The sequence below is a fragment of the Muscardinus avellanarius genome (assembly GCF_963383645.1).
Source record: "Muscardinus avellanarius genome assembly, chromosome: 4".
Taxonomy (NCBI): Eukaryota; Metazoa; Chordata; class Mammalia; order Rodentia; family Gliridae; genus Muscardinus; species Muscardinus avellanarius.
In genome coordinates, this window is record NC_137789.1 from 118,440,486 (window position 1) to 118,452,881 (window position 12,396).

At 53.1% G+C, this 12,396-nt stretch overlaps 1 protein-coding gene across 1 annotated transcript in view; it reads left to right on the top strand.

Moving 5' to 3' along the window:
* Window positions 1–2,003: 2,003 nt before the first annotated feature.
* The window catches only part of PALD1 (phosphatase domain containing paladin 1), a gene marked incomplete at both ends in the record, with an annotated part of 44,588 nt that continues 34,195 nt past the window's right edge, over window positions 2,004–12,396 (top strand). The window contains 7 exons of the mRNA XM_080693993.1: window positions 2,004–2,188; window positions 5,297–5,399; window positions 7,492–7,671; window positions 8,877–9,041; window positions 9,754–9,914; window positions 10,108–10,183; window positions 12,210–12,361. Of these exons, the coding sequence (XP_080550119.1) occupies window positions 2,004–2,188; window positions 5,297–5,399; window positions 7,492–7,671; window positions 8,877–9,041; window positions 9,754–9,914; window positions 10,108–10,183; window positions 12,210–12,361 (1,022 nt within the window). The remainder of the gene's footprint in view (window positions 2,189–5,296; window positions 5,400–7,491; window positions 7,672–8,876; window positions 9,042–9,753; window positions 9,915–10,107; window positions 10,184–12,209; window positions 12,362–12,396) is intronic.

Here is a 12,396-nt window from a genome sequence, read left to right on the forward strand (position 1 = left end):
GCCATTCTACCTCTGAGCTACACCCCTAGCCCTGCTTTTTTATTCTTTAATTTGAAATAGGGTCTCCCTGAGTTGCAAAGGGCCTCACTAAGTAGCTGAGGCTGTCTGCGAACTGAGATCCTCCTGTCTCAGCCTCCCAAATGCCAGGATTACAAGCGTGCGCCACCACTCCGGCTTCTCCCAGCTCTTAAAAGGTCTCCCTGCCCTATTCCCCAGCTGTTCTTTTTGTTTTCTTTAAATAGGTTTTATTTATTTATTTATTTATTTATTTATTTATTTATTTATTTATTTATTGGTGGTACTGGGGTTCCTGGAAGCCCTTCTACCTCCGGGCTACACTCCCAGACCTATTTTTACATTTTTATTTGGAAACAGGGTCTCCTAAGCCAGCGCGTGCGGCTGGCTTCGAACCTGCGCGATCCTCCTGTCTCTGCCTCCCAAGTGCGGGGATTACAAGCGTGCGCCACCACGCCCGGCTCTTAAGTAGGTTTTAACTTTATGACTTTGTTCAGAGGAGAAAGACCAGAAAGCGCAGATAGGCAAAAAGAAGAAAACAAAGTAGTGTACAATCTCATTTCTTGCAGAGAGCTCGTGTGATGCCCCTCTGGACACTCATGAGTGACAGTGGGAGAAGCAGCCTGCTCCTCCCGGCCAGCCGGCCCTCTGCATCGCTTCACAGGAGGGACGCAGTTAGCATTCCATCTTAGGGAGGTCCCATTATTTAATAGCAAATTGCCTGCTCTTGGCCCCAGGTTGTTTCCAATGTTTTTGTTCTTTTAAACAACCCAATCACCAAAGCACCACCGTGGCCCACTTCCTGCACATCCTTAAGTATTTCCTTTGGAAACAGCTCTCCAAGAGGGACTGCTATATGGAGACGCGTGGCCAGCACTCACGGCATTCGCCGCGCTGCCGTCAGTGTTGACAAAGATGCAGATGTTGCTTCTGAGCTTGGGGGCTGGTGTTTTCTTTGAGTGCTTGGTCTGCTGCGAGCTTTCCTAGTTTGGATGTTACGGGACTGGCTTCATTTGATAGGATTCCTGGCTAGAGAGCTAGGTGTCGTGGTGCACCCCTATGGTTGTACCTACTTAGGAGGCTGAGGTTGGAGGATAGCAAGTTTGAGGCCACTCTTAGCAACCTTATAAAACTGTCTCAAAATAAAATAAAATGAGGGCTAGGGATAGATTTCAGAGGTAGAGTACTTGTCCAGCATGTACAATGCTCTGGGTTCAATCCTCAGTACTGGGGGGAAATCGGCTAGACTATCTTCCTGCATCCTGTTCCCATCCAAACCCATCCAATCCAGCCGGGCATGGTGGCACACGCTTGTAATCCCCGCACTTGGGAGGCTGAGACAGGAGGATCGCACAGGTTCGAAGCCAGCCTCAGCTACTTAGTGAGGCTCTCAGCAACTTAGTGAATAAAATAAATAAATAAATAAATAAATAAAATAAATATTTTATTTCACAAATAAAATATATATTTCAAAATAAAAAGGTCTGGGAGTATAGCCCGGAGGTAGAAAGCCTCTGGGTTCCACCCCCAGTACCACCAAACCCATCCAATCCAGGCACAACTTCCCTCTTTGCACCTCTCTGCCCGGTTCTCCTGTCCCAGTGGTGCTGGCACCTCCAGTTCTCCCAGCCCACAGGCCCCGCCTGTGTGTGCCCCTGGAAGCAGGTGCTGCTGTGGATGGTTAATCCCTGCCTCTCTTATTTTTGCCAGGGAGTGTAAATCCTAAGGGGTTGCTCTTTGTCTTTGTCTTTGTCCGTGATTCCCCAGAAGCACCAGCGAAGGCCAGGCACATGGCTGGCACTCAGTAAGCCCGCGCTGCCCCAGAGTGGAATCGGCCCTGGCCCTGGCCGCAGCCGCAGTGGGCGCTGCTTTCTCCTGGGGATGGCTGGTGAGGGGCGGGCCAGGTCTTCCTGCTGCGGCCTTTCCACCCCCTGCACCGCATGCCCTCTCTCCCTGCAGGTCTTGGGCCCTGAGGTTGCCGGCGGACTATGGGTACGACAGCCAGCACGGCCCAGCAGACGGTCTCAGCGGGCGTTCCCTTTGAAGACCTCCAGGGCAGTGGCACCATGGATGGCCGGCACGCCCTCAGCGTCCACTCCTTCCATAACACGAGCTTGCACAACAGCAAGGCCAAGTCCATCATCCCCAACAAGGTGGCCCCTGTCGTGATCACGTGAGTAGCAGGGGAGTGGAGATGTGGCCCTGGGGACCTGCGCGGAGGCATGGTGGCATGCCACATTTAATGCTTACAAATTGCTTTCAGTTTCTTAGATGAAGACACCGAGACCCAGGGAGGTTAAGCAGTTTTTCTGGAGTCACACAGCAAGCGGGTAGCAGAGCTGGGTGTCTTTTGTGAGTCTCTGAGCCCACATCACTAGTCATGTCCACGGGGCCAGGGAGTGTGGGGAAGGAGAGTGGCAGGAGGGAACAGCCTTTGGGAAATGATTTTTGACTGAACATTTCCAAGGAAGTGTATCTAGTTAGATGTGTGGGATATTTTTTTTTTTTCTTTCAAAATCAACAATTACAGCCAGGTGTGGTGGCGAACGCTTGTAATCCCAGTACTTGGGAGGCTGAGACAGGAGGATCGCAGGTTCATGGCCAGCCTCAGCTACTTAGTGAAGTCCTCTGCAACTTAAGTAAGACTCTGTTTCAAAATAAATGCTAAAAAATGGAGCTGGGGGTGTAACTCGGAGGTAGAATACCCCTGGTTTCAATCCCCACTACCGCACGGGGGAAAAAAATCAACAATTATGGCTCAAGAATGAGGTTAATTAACAGTAGGCTGTTTAAAGGCCTTGAGCAGAAAGGCCTGTGTGCTCCTAGTTTGGTCCCTTGGAGACATTCGGGGGGGGGGGCGCTGGCTTTGGCAGCAGGCTTTGAGAGACCTGGACACTGCCGGTGGCAGGTGAGGGCATGAAGGGGACCCTGCAACCTCACCATCCTGCAGGTGGCTTTGGAAAAGGAGTGGGTGGCTGGGAGTTGGAGCACAGGAAGATGGAAGGGACACTGGCTTCATATCCTGCCGAGTCCGGCGCTGGCCGGCCCCCCAGGATGCAGGAGAACACGAGGTGCTGAGAATCAAGTATGTTCCAGAGGTTTGGCAGAGACCTAGAAGATGGGGCCTCTGTGTGGGGAACCCCGGGGGTTGGTGTGATAAGTCCTGCCTGCTGTCCTGGGCCTGGCAGGAAAATGCTAACCATATGTTATTGTGCCTGGGATAAGGGGAGGGAAAAGATCTTATACAAGAGCGACTTGATGTGGAGTCTGTTCTGACAGACAGCGTGGGCCAGGCCTCGTGGGTAGCATTGAAGAAACGCATCTGGGGCCTGCTTCTGCCTCATCGTGTTCTCTGACCTGGGCAAGCCACACCCCTTCTGCGCCTCAGTTTCCTGATCAGCAGTGACAACATGGGTTCTAGTCTGCTTTTCCAGCACTGTGACCGAAACACTTGACAGGATCAACTCAGAGGAGGAAAGGTTTATGTGGCTCCGTCCATAGCTGGGTAACTCCAAGCCAGAAATATCATGGCCGCAGGGCATCGTAGAGGAAAGCTGCTCAGCAACCAGGAAGCAGAGAGAGAGAGAGCCAGAGGAGGGGACCAGGGACAGAGAGGGTCCTCAGGCCCATGGTCTCAGTGACCTGCTTCCCCTAGTGAACTACCCCTACCTGCTTGCAGTTACCACCCACTAAGTCCATCGAAATTGTTAACCCATCGGTGGATTTACCCACGTATGAGCTTAGAACCCTGATTCAATCATTCACCTCTGGGCATTTTTGCTTTGCCAGTACATGAGCTTCACCCAGGGACAGTCTATATTTAAACTGTAACAACACTGAAAATATTTTACCAAGTGTTGTGGCTCAGAACAGTTGCTGGCCATCCAAAAAGACTGTGGAGTGTTTGAGGTGGAAGGAGCCGTAGGGATCCAGTAGTGGGGCTTCATCCTAAGTGAAGTCACTGCCACCCGCTCTACCTAGTGAGGTCTGTGGGTGCCTGCTGTTTCAGCGGCAGCAGCGAGCAGTTGCCCCAGCGGCCACGTGGCCCCAAAGCCTGAAGTGTTTACTATTTGGTCCTTTGCATAAAAGGTTTGCCGAATCCTGATTTAATGCAATCTATATAAGAACTGATCTAGATCAGAACCCTGGTTTTCAGGGAGGTTGAGGGATTTTCCCACCATGTGGCACGTGGGGAAGCAGAACTAGAGTAGAAGCCAGGCCTGCCGGCTCCTCATCCGGTGCTCCTCCGCCCTGTCTATTCTTCCTCTGCCTTCCCGAAGGGCAGTTCTTTTTCAACACCCTGGCATCAAACTGTCAGCTCTGGGAAGCCAGAGGTTTTACACAGCGCTCTAGCCAGCACTGTGGCTTCGGTGTCTTGAGAGCACAGATACCTTGCTCATGTGTTTGGACCCGCACCTTGACTTCATAGCTACAGAAATTGTGATTTCCACCTGTGGGTTTGGTGAAACAGCCCTGGCGTGAGGACGAGCTGCTGCTGGAGATAGTGACTGTGCCTATGCTCTCTAGCTGTGCCTCAGACATGAGGCAGAGCACCTCGTCAGTGCTTTAGTCCTTGCCACCATCCTGGGAGGTAGAAATGAGGGAAATGAGTTGCTGTCCCAAGTCCCAGGGTTACAGAGAGGCAGGGTTGGGACTCGCACTCCAAGGTCTGCGTTATGAACCACCACACTAACTGTGGGGTTCACCGCCCTAGCCACATTCTGAGGGGTGGACCATCCACGGACAGACTCTAAGAGCTCAGGTTGGGCCATTGTGACAAAGTGACCCCCAAATAGGATGCATGCATCCGGACAGAAGCTTCTCTCTCACTTGAGTGTCTAGGCTGGTATGGCGGCCCCACGATCTTCCAGGCGCCTTCTCTGTCCTGCTCCAGTGCCGTCTGTGTTTACCTTCTGTCTTGTGGTGGTTCTACTTCTTCCATCAATGCTGGATTTGGACCAAGGAGACATATAAAGACAAATTAGAAGGCATTCCCTTTGGGGGTGGCCTGGAAGTTGCTCATAATTTGTTTTCTCTCATCTCATTGGCTAGAACTTAATCACATGACCACAGCAAGCTGCAGGGGAGGCTGGGAAATGTCATCTGCAGCAGGGTGGTCCAGTTCCCAGTCACCATCCTGGCGTCGTGTGTCTGAGGAGGAAGGGGGAGAGTGGCTGCTGGGGGATGATGGGCAGGCTCTGGAACATGTGGGCGGCTATACTGGGCAGGGGTGGGCTCTGGTGAGGATTCCCTGACTTGTTTTCCCCCCCGCCCCTGACAGATACAATTGCAAGGAGGAGTTTCAGATCCATGAAGAGCTGCTGAAGGCTCATTACACGCTGGGCCGGCTCTCGGATGTCACCCCTGAGCACTACCTGGTGCAGGTGAGGTCAGGCCTCCCCTGCCAGCCTCCCTGCCTCCTCCTACCCTCCTGCCTTGGGTCTCCCTCCCTCACCTTCCTCCTGTTCTCTTCCACTTTTCTCTCCTCTGTCTCCTTCACTGCCTCACCCTTTCTTAAAGCACAGCTCACTCTCCCCACCGCCCTCTAGGGTCCTCACCCCACTAGTTCTCTGGGCCCATTTCTCATGCCCTGTGAGGTGGGTCTCTGGGCTTTATTGCCATGAGTGCCCTGCCCAGCTCCAGCCTGCCTCCTCCTCCTTCTTCTAGGTGCTGGGGACCAGAGACGAAGCTCAGTGGCCCTGGTACCCCAGTCCTGCCCCCCAGCCGGGAGCCTCCACCTTGTTCTCTTTTAGTTTAGAGCTTCTCTGGCTTGGATTTTTTTTTTTTTTATAAAGACCATGAGAGCTGGGCATGGTAGCGCACGCTTGTAATCCCCGCGCTTGGGAGGCGGAGACAGGAGGATCGCGCAGGTTCGAAGCCAGCCGCCCTGGCATAAGACACCCTGTTTCAAAAATATAAAATAGGTCTGGGAGTGTAGCCCGGAGGCAGAAGGGCTTCCAGAAACCCCAGTACCACCAAAAAAAAAAAAAAAAAAAAAAAAAAAGACCATGAGAGCCAATATATATATGTATATATATATATTATTATTATTATTTTTTGGTGGTACTAGGGGTGGAACCCAGAGGCTTTCTACCTCCGGGCTATACTCCCAGACCCATTTTATATTTTATTTGGAAACAGGGTCTCACTAAGTTGCTGAGAACCTCACTAAGTAGCTGAGGCTGGCTTCGAACCCGTGCGATCCTCCTGTCTCAGCCTCCTAAGAGCGGGGATTCCAAGCGTGCGCCACCACGCCCGGCTGCCAATATTTGTATTTTTTACTTTTATTTTGTTCTTTTATTTGTGGTGTTGGTGGGGATTGATCCCCGGGTATTCTGCCTCTGGGCTATATACCCAGCTCTATTTTATTTTGCAACAGGGTCTTGTTCAGTTGCTGAGGCTGATCCTCCTGTCTCAGCCTCCCAAGTACTGGCATTGCAGGTGTGCCACCATGCCCGGCTTTGATGTGTTTAAACTCACCTTGTTCGTTGTTGGAGTTCCAGAGCCGAGAGCAGTGTTTGGACGCAGTGTAGGTGCTGCATTTGATGAATGAGTGGCTGAATGAATCATCTTGATGACTAAACTATACTTGTTGAAAGAGTTGCTGGGAGTTCTGGCCCCACTTTGCACCTGTCAGTCAGTGTGGGTGGCAGCCTGCTGGAGGCAGGGGTGCACCCGGTGCCCAGGGCTCCTCTGGGCCCGGGAATGAACTCTGCTTCCCAGCGCTCACTTTCCTGCAGGACCGTTCCCTTTGCTCAGCCAGTAGGAGTTCGCTCTTCTGTCCTCAGCATGGCCTGCGGCCAGGGAGGGGCTGGCACAGTTACCCTCTGCTCATTCCAGGTGCCCCAGCAGTGGCTGTCTCCCTCATCGGGCCCCTTTTCCATGTGCACCCCCTGGGAGCGAGACATTTGCCTTTTTTTGTTGTTGATGGTGCTAGGGATTGAACCCAGGGGCGTTCTACCTCTGAGTCACGCCCCCAGTTCTTTTTCATCTTTTGTTTTAAAACAGGGTCTAGTTACTAGGTTGCTGTGAGAGTCTTGCAAAGTTGCTGAGACTGTCCTCAAAGTTGTTATCCTCTCATCTCAGCCTCCCAAGTGCTGAGATCACAGGCATGCACTGCTGTGCCTGGCTACAATTGCCTTCTAGGGGAGCTGGGATCTCAACGCAGAGCCAGCTTTGCCCCCTGCAGTGTCTTTTTTTCCAGGCCTGGCTGAGCCGCCTCCTACAGGAAGCCGTCCATCTCAGATGCTTCCTCAGGAGGAACTGTCTTTCATTTCCCACTCTTGACGATGCTCTTCCCATCACAGATGTCTGGTTTTTCCATCCATGAGCCTGTGGGAGAGTTGAGGACAGGACCATGTCATTTCCCTCTCCCCTTTCTCTGCTCCTTGTCCCCTGGAGCCCAAGACAGAGCCCTGCTTATAGAAGATGTCCCTGTGTCCTCTGAGTGACTCCCCTGTGGCTCTCCCCTGCCAGGGCCGCTACTTCCTGGTGCGAGATGTTACTGAGAAGATGGACGTGCTGGGTACCTTGGGGACCTGTGGAGCCCCCAACTTCCGGCAGGCGCGGGGTGGATTCACGGTATTTGGCATGGGGCAGCCCAGCCTTTCAGGATTCACGCAGGTCCTCCGGAAACTTCAGAAGGACGGACACAAGGTAAGCATGTCACTTTTCAGTCCAGCCCTGAAAATCTGGGGAAAGGGGCTTCAGAGAGGGGCAACTCGAGAGGCTCCAGAGGGTCTGGCTGTGGGCTGGGGAGGGCGGGCAGCACGTGGTCACGATCAGGCCCTGCCAGGCCTTGATGCAGGATGGTCCTTTACTTAGGGTTGGCATGGTTGGGGAATTCTGACAAATATTATGTTGTCCTATGTGGACATGGGAACCCAAGGCCAGAAGCCCCTTATATACCCTGCTCTGAGAGCCTCAGAGGAAGTGAGGAGGTGTAGGGATCAGTTCCTAACTCAAGAGACTGCCAAATGATGATCACAGCTAACACAAGTCCTTACGTCGAGCCTGTGAGGAACTCGCTGCTGGTTTCCTTTTATAGAAGAGGAAACCAAGGCCCTGAAACCAAGACCCAAACCCAGGCAGCTGACCCCAGGTGCTTGCTGACTGTCCCCCCAGCCCCCCAGAATTCCAAGGGTCTGCTATAACTGCAGGCTCCTGGGGCCGGTGGGGCAGTGGCATCTGAATCGTCCTGTGGTTAAGGTGGAGAGGGCTTGAGTGGACCAGGACAGGTGGGGCTCTGTGCAGGTCTCAGTTTAATCATAAGTTCCTTGGGGGGCTTAGTGAAAGAATGAATGCATGACAAGGACATTTATTTCTTCAACTGATGTTTATCAAGCACCTGATTATCCAGGGTTGTGTGCTAGAAATTGTGGTTATATAAAAATGACTCGGACATGCTGGACTAGGTGGCACACGCCTGTAATCCCAGTGACTCAGGCTGCTGAGGCAAGAGGATACAAAGTTCAAGGCCAGCCCGGGTAACCTTGTCTCCAACAGTAAAAAGTGCTAGGGGTATAGCTCAGTGGTAGAGCACTCCTGGGTTCAATTTTCTGTACCAGAGAAAATGACCAGATGTTCTGCCTGGGGTTATCAAAGGAGAAAAGATGCATTCACAGATAATGTCAAAACATAGGAATTAGTGCCAGGACATTCAGACAAAGAACTCTTGGCCCTGAGAGGGATTCCTGCAGACTGGGATTAGGTAGCTCCTGGGCTGCACTCCATTTCTTAGTAGAATTCAGGTTGCAAGGACCAGGTTGGGTGCTGGGCCCTGGAGGAGCTGCCTGGGCAGATGCCGGGCAGGGAGGGTGTCCCTGCGGACAGTGAAGATGGCTCCTCCACCCCCACCCCAGGAGTGCATCATCTTCTGTGTGCGCGAGGAGCCTGTGCTGTTCCTGCGTGCTGATGAGGACTTTGTGTCCTACACGCCTCGAGACAAGCAGAACCTTCAGGAGAACCTCCAGGGCCTGGGGCCCGGGGTCTGTGCAGAGAGCTTGGAGTTGGCCATCCGGAAAGAGGTGAGGGCCGGCCGAGTGGGCGGGCCCTGGCTGCCGAGCTGAGACCCCAGGCTGTAGCCGCTCTGCAGACTGGGCCCTGGCCCACCTGCCCCACTCCCCCACCCACAGCCGCCTGCTTCTGTGCTCTGCTGGGCTCTCTGCCTCTGCCCCCTTTTTACCCTGCTTCTTTCCCTCTGATCCGGGTCCTTATTTAGAAAGGGGTCTAGTGGAGTGGGAAGAGTCTCAGACTAGGAGGCCCAGGACTGAAGTTTGCCTTTGCTGGTTGTGTGCCATGGTACAGGGCTGGGAGTTCTTCTGCTGGGCCTCTGCTGGTCTCTCTCTGAGGTTCCTCTGCCCTCTTCCATCCCTTCCACAACACAGGTGCTTGCCAGGGTCTCCAAGGTGGTTGATCTCATGGAGCTGTGGCAGTGTGATGTGGGTCACAGCTCCCTGAGACTCCCTGAGTGTTGGAGATCACCCCTGCCTCCCTCTCAGGCCCCCTCTGCTCCCCGCTGCCCTGGCGTCTGTGGCCTGACCTCATGTGGGCCACGGCCAGGCCCTGCATGGCTAACTGCCCTTGGGCCAGAGGCCTTCCCCGAGGGCCCCCAGGCAGGGCACAGATGCACCTCTGGCCATGTGGTTTCCTCCTGGGTGTGACCTCTGCGTGGCCCTGTCACTAGAGCTCAGCTGAGATGGTCAGGGAGGGCCCTCTGACCCTCATACCACCCTCTAGATCTACGACTTTGCCCAGCTGAGTGAGAACACATACCACGTGTACCACAACACAGAGGACCTGCGCGGGGAGCCGCACACCGTAGCCATCCGGGGCGAAGATGACCTGCACGTGACGGAGGAGGTGTACAAGCGGCCCCTGTTCCTTCAGCCCACCTACAGGTACCGGGCACCTCCTGGCCCAGCGTGCCAGCCAGGGGCTCTCTGCCTGCTCCCAGCTGTGTCCTTGGCTTCCCTCTCTGCAGGTCGGGCCAAGTTCCCCTCTCTCCTGTGGGGATATTTCTCAATCATGCTTGGGAATGGGGGGCTTGGTGTGCTCAGGACCTGCCTGATGGCCACTCTCCCCACCTGGCAGGTACCAGCGCCTGCCCCTGCCAGAGCAGGGCGCCCCCCCAGAAGCCCAGTTTGATGCCTTTGTCAGCATCCTCCGGGTAAGCGGGGGCACCGCGGTGCTGGGAGCACTGTGTGGGGACAGGTACCTTGAGAGGTGGTCTCCATGGAGATGCTGAGGGTGGTGACCTCTGGCTTCCCTTAGAGGAGGGCCTCTTCGGCACTGTGTATGGCGTCTGGTGTGTGTGTGTGTGTGTGTGTGTGTGTGTGTGTGTGTGTGTGTATCCCTTTGTGGTGTTTGTGTGTGTGTCTGTATCCCTTTATGGTGTGTGTGTGTGTGTGTGTGTGTGTGTGTGTGTGTGTGTGTGTGTGTATCCCACTGCAGTTTATCTGCATGTCTCTCTCTGAGCGTCTGTGTGCACATGTGTCTGTGTGTGCACCCGTGTGTCGGTGTGAGGCTGTGTATCCTCCGATGGCAAAGGCCAGCACTGGCTGCTGGAGGGCTAGTTTCACTTGCCATGTGGCCTTGGAAAAATCACCTCACTGCTCTTGTCTCAACCTCAGGCTCCTCATCTCTTTCATTTTTTTATTTTGGGGGGGGCACTGGGGATTGAACTTGGGGGCGTTCTACCTCTGAGCTACACCCCAGGCCTATTTTATTTTTATTTTGAAACAGGGTCTCACTAAGTTTTGGAGAACCTCACTAAATTGCTGAGACTGGCTGATAACCTGTGCTCTTCCTGTCTCAGCATCTCAAGTACTGGGATGACAAGTGTGCGTCACCATGCCCGGCTTCCCCATTTCTTCAGTGGAGCTTTGGAATCATATTCCACACACCCTTCAGCTGATGTTTCCTGAGTTTATAGTGGCTTTTCTTTTCTTTTTCTTTTTGTGGTATTTGGGATGGAACCCAGGAGCATTCTTTCTCCAAGCTATACCCCCAGCCCTATTTTTTTTATTCTTTTTTATTTTTTATTTTATTTTTTATTTCTTGCTGTAGTGGGGATGGAACCCAGGGGCATTCTACCTCTGAACTATACCTCCGGTCCTATTTTTTAGTCTTATTTATTTATTTATTTTTTGTGGTACTTGGGGTGGTACCTAGGGTCTTTCTACCTCTGGGCTATTCTCTTAGACCAATTTTATACTTTATTTGGAAACAGGGTCTCACTAAGTTGCTGAGAGCCTCTCTCAGTAGCTGAGGCTGGCTTCGAACCTGTGTGATCCTCCCGTATCAGCCTCACAAGTACTGGGATTACAAGCATGCACCACCACGCCCGGCTTGTCTTTTTTATTTTTTGAAAGAGGGTCTCACTGAGTTGCAAGGGGCCTCACTAAGTCTCCTGAATGCTGGGATTACAAGTGTGCACCACCACGCCTGGCCTTTATTCTTTTTTTTTTTTTTTTTTTTTTTTTTTTTGCGGTACTAGGGATGAAACCCAGGGGCATTCTTCCTCCAAGCTATACCTCCAGCCCTATTTTTTAGTCTTTTTATTTTTGAAACAGGATCTCACTGAGTTGTGAAGGGCCTTGCTAAGTAGTTGAGGCTGTCTGTGAATGGTCGACCTTCCCGTCTCATCCTCCCAAATGCTGGGATTACAAGCATATGCCACCACACCCAGCTATTCTTTATATTGAAACAGGGTTTCACTAAGTTGCAAAGGGCCTCACTAAGTAGCTGAGGCTGTCTGGGAACCCTGATCCTCCTGTTTCAGCCTCCAAGTACTCGGATTACAAGCATGCAGCACCACGCCCGGCTTAGAACCTGTGTGATCCTCTTGTATCAGCCGCACAAGTACTGGGATAATAATTTGTATTGCATAGGAAGTGTTTGGTCCAGGCCTGTGTGCCCTCTGAGCAGGTCTCCCTTCCAGACCCTGCCCATGTTTGCCCTCATGCGTCCCAGCTCCTGCTCACTGAGTCCCCCTGAAGCCAGGACAAGTGTTCCTGGTGAAGGTGGAGCAGATTGGGCTGTGGGTTAGGCCTAAGAGGCCGAGCTGCCTGTCTGTCCCTGGCTTGCTGCAAACTGTGGGGTGCGGTGGGCTCAGTGAGTGCTTTCTGGCTTTGGTGCTCAGCCTCAGGTGCTCCAGGTCACACTACTGCCTATTATCTGTGGTCTTTTCCCAGGAGACGCCCAGCCTGCTGCGGCTCCAAGATGCTCATGGGCCACCCCCTGCCCTCCTCTTCAGCTGCCAGTCGGGCGTGGGCAGGACCAACCTGGGCATGGTCCTGGGCACCCTCTTGCTGTTCCATCACAGTGGGACCACCTCACAGCCAGAGTGAGTTGCTTGGGACCCACAATCCCAAGGAGCTG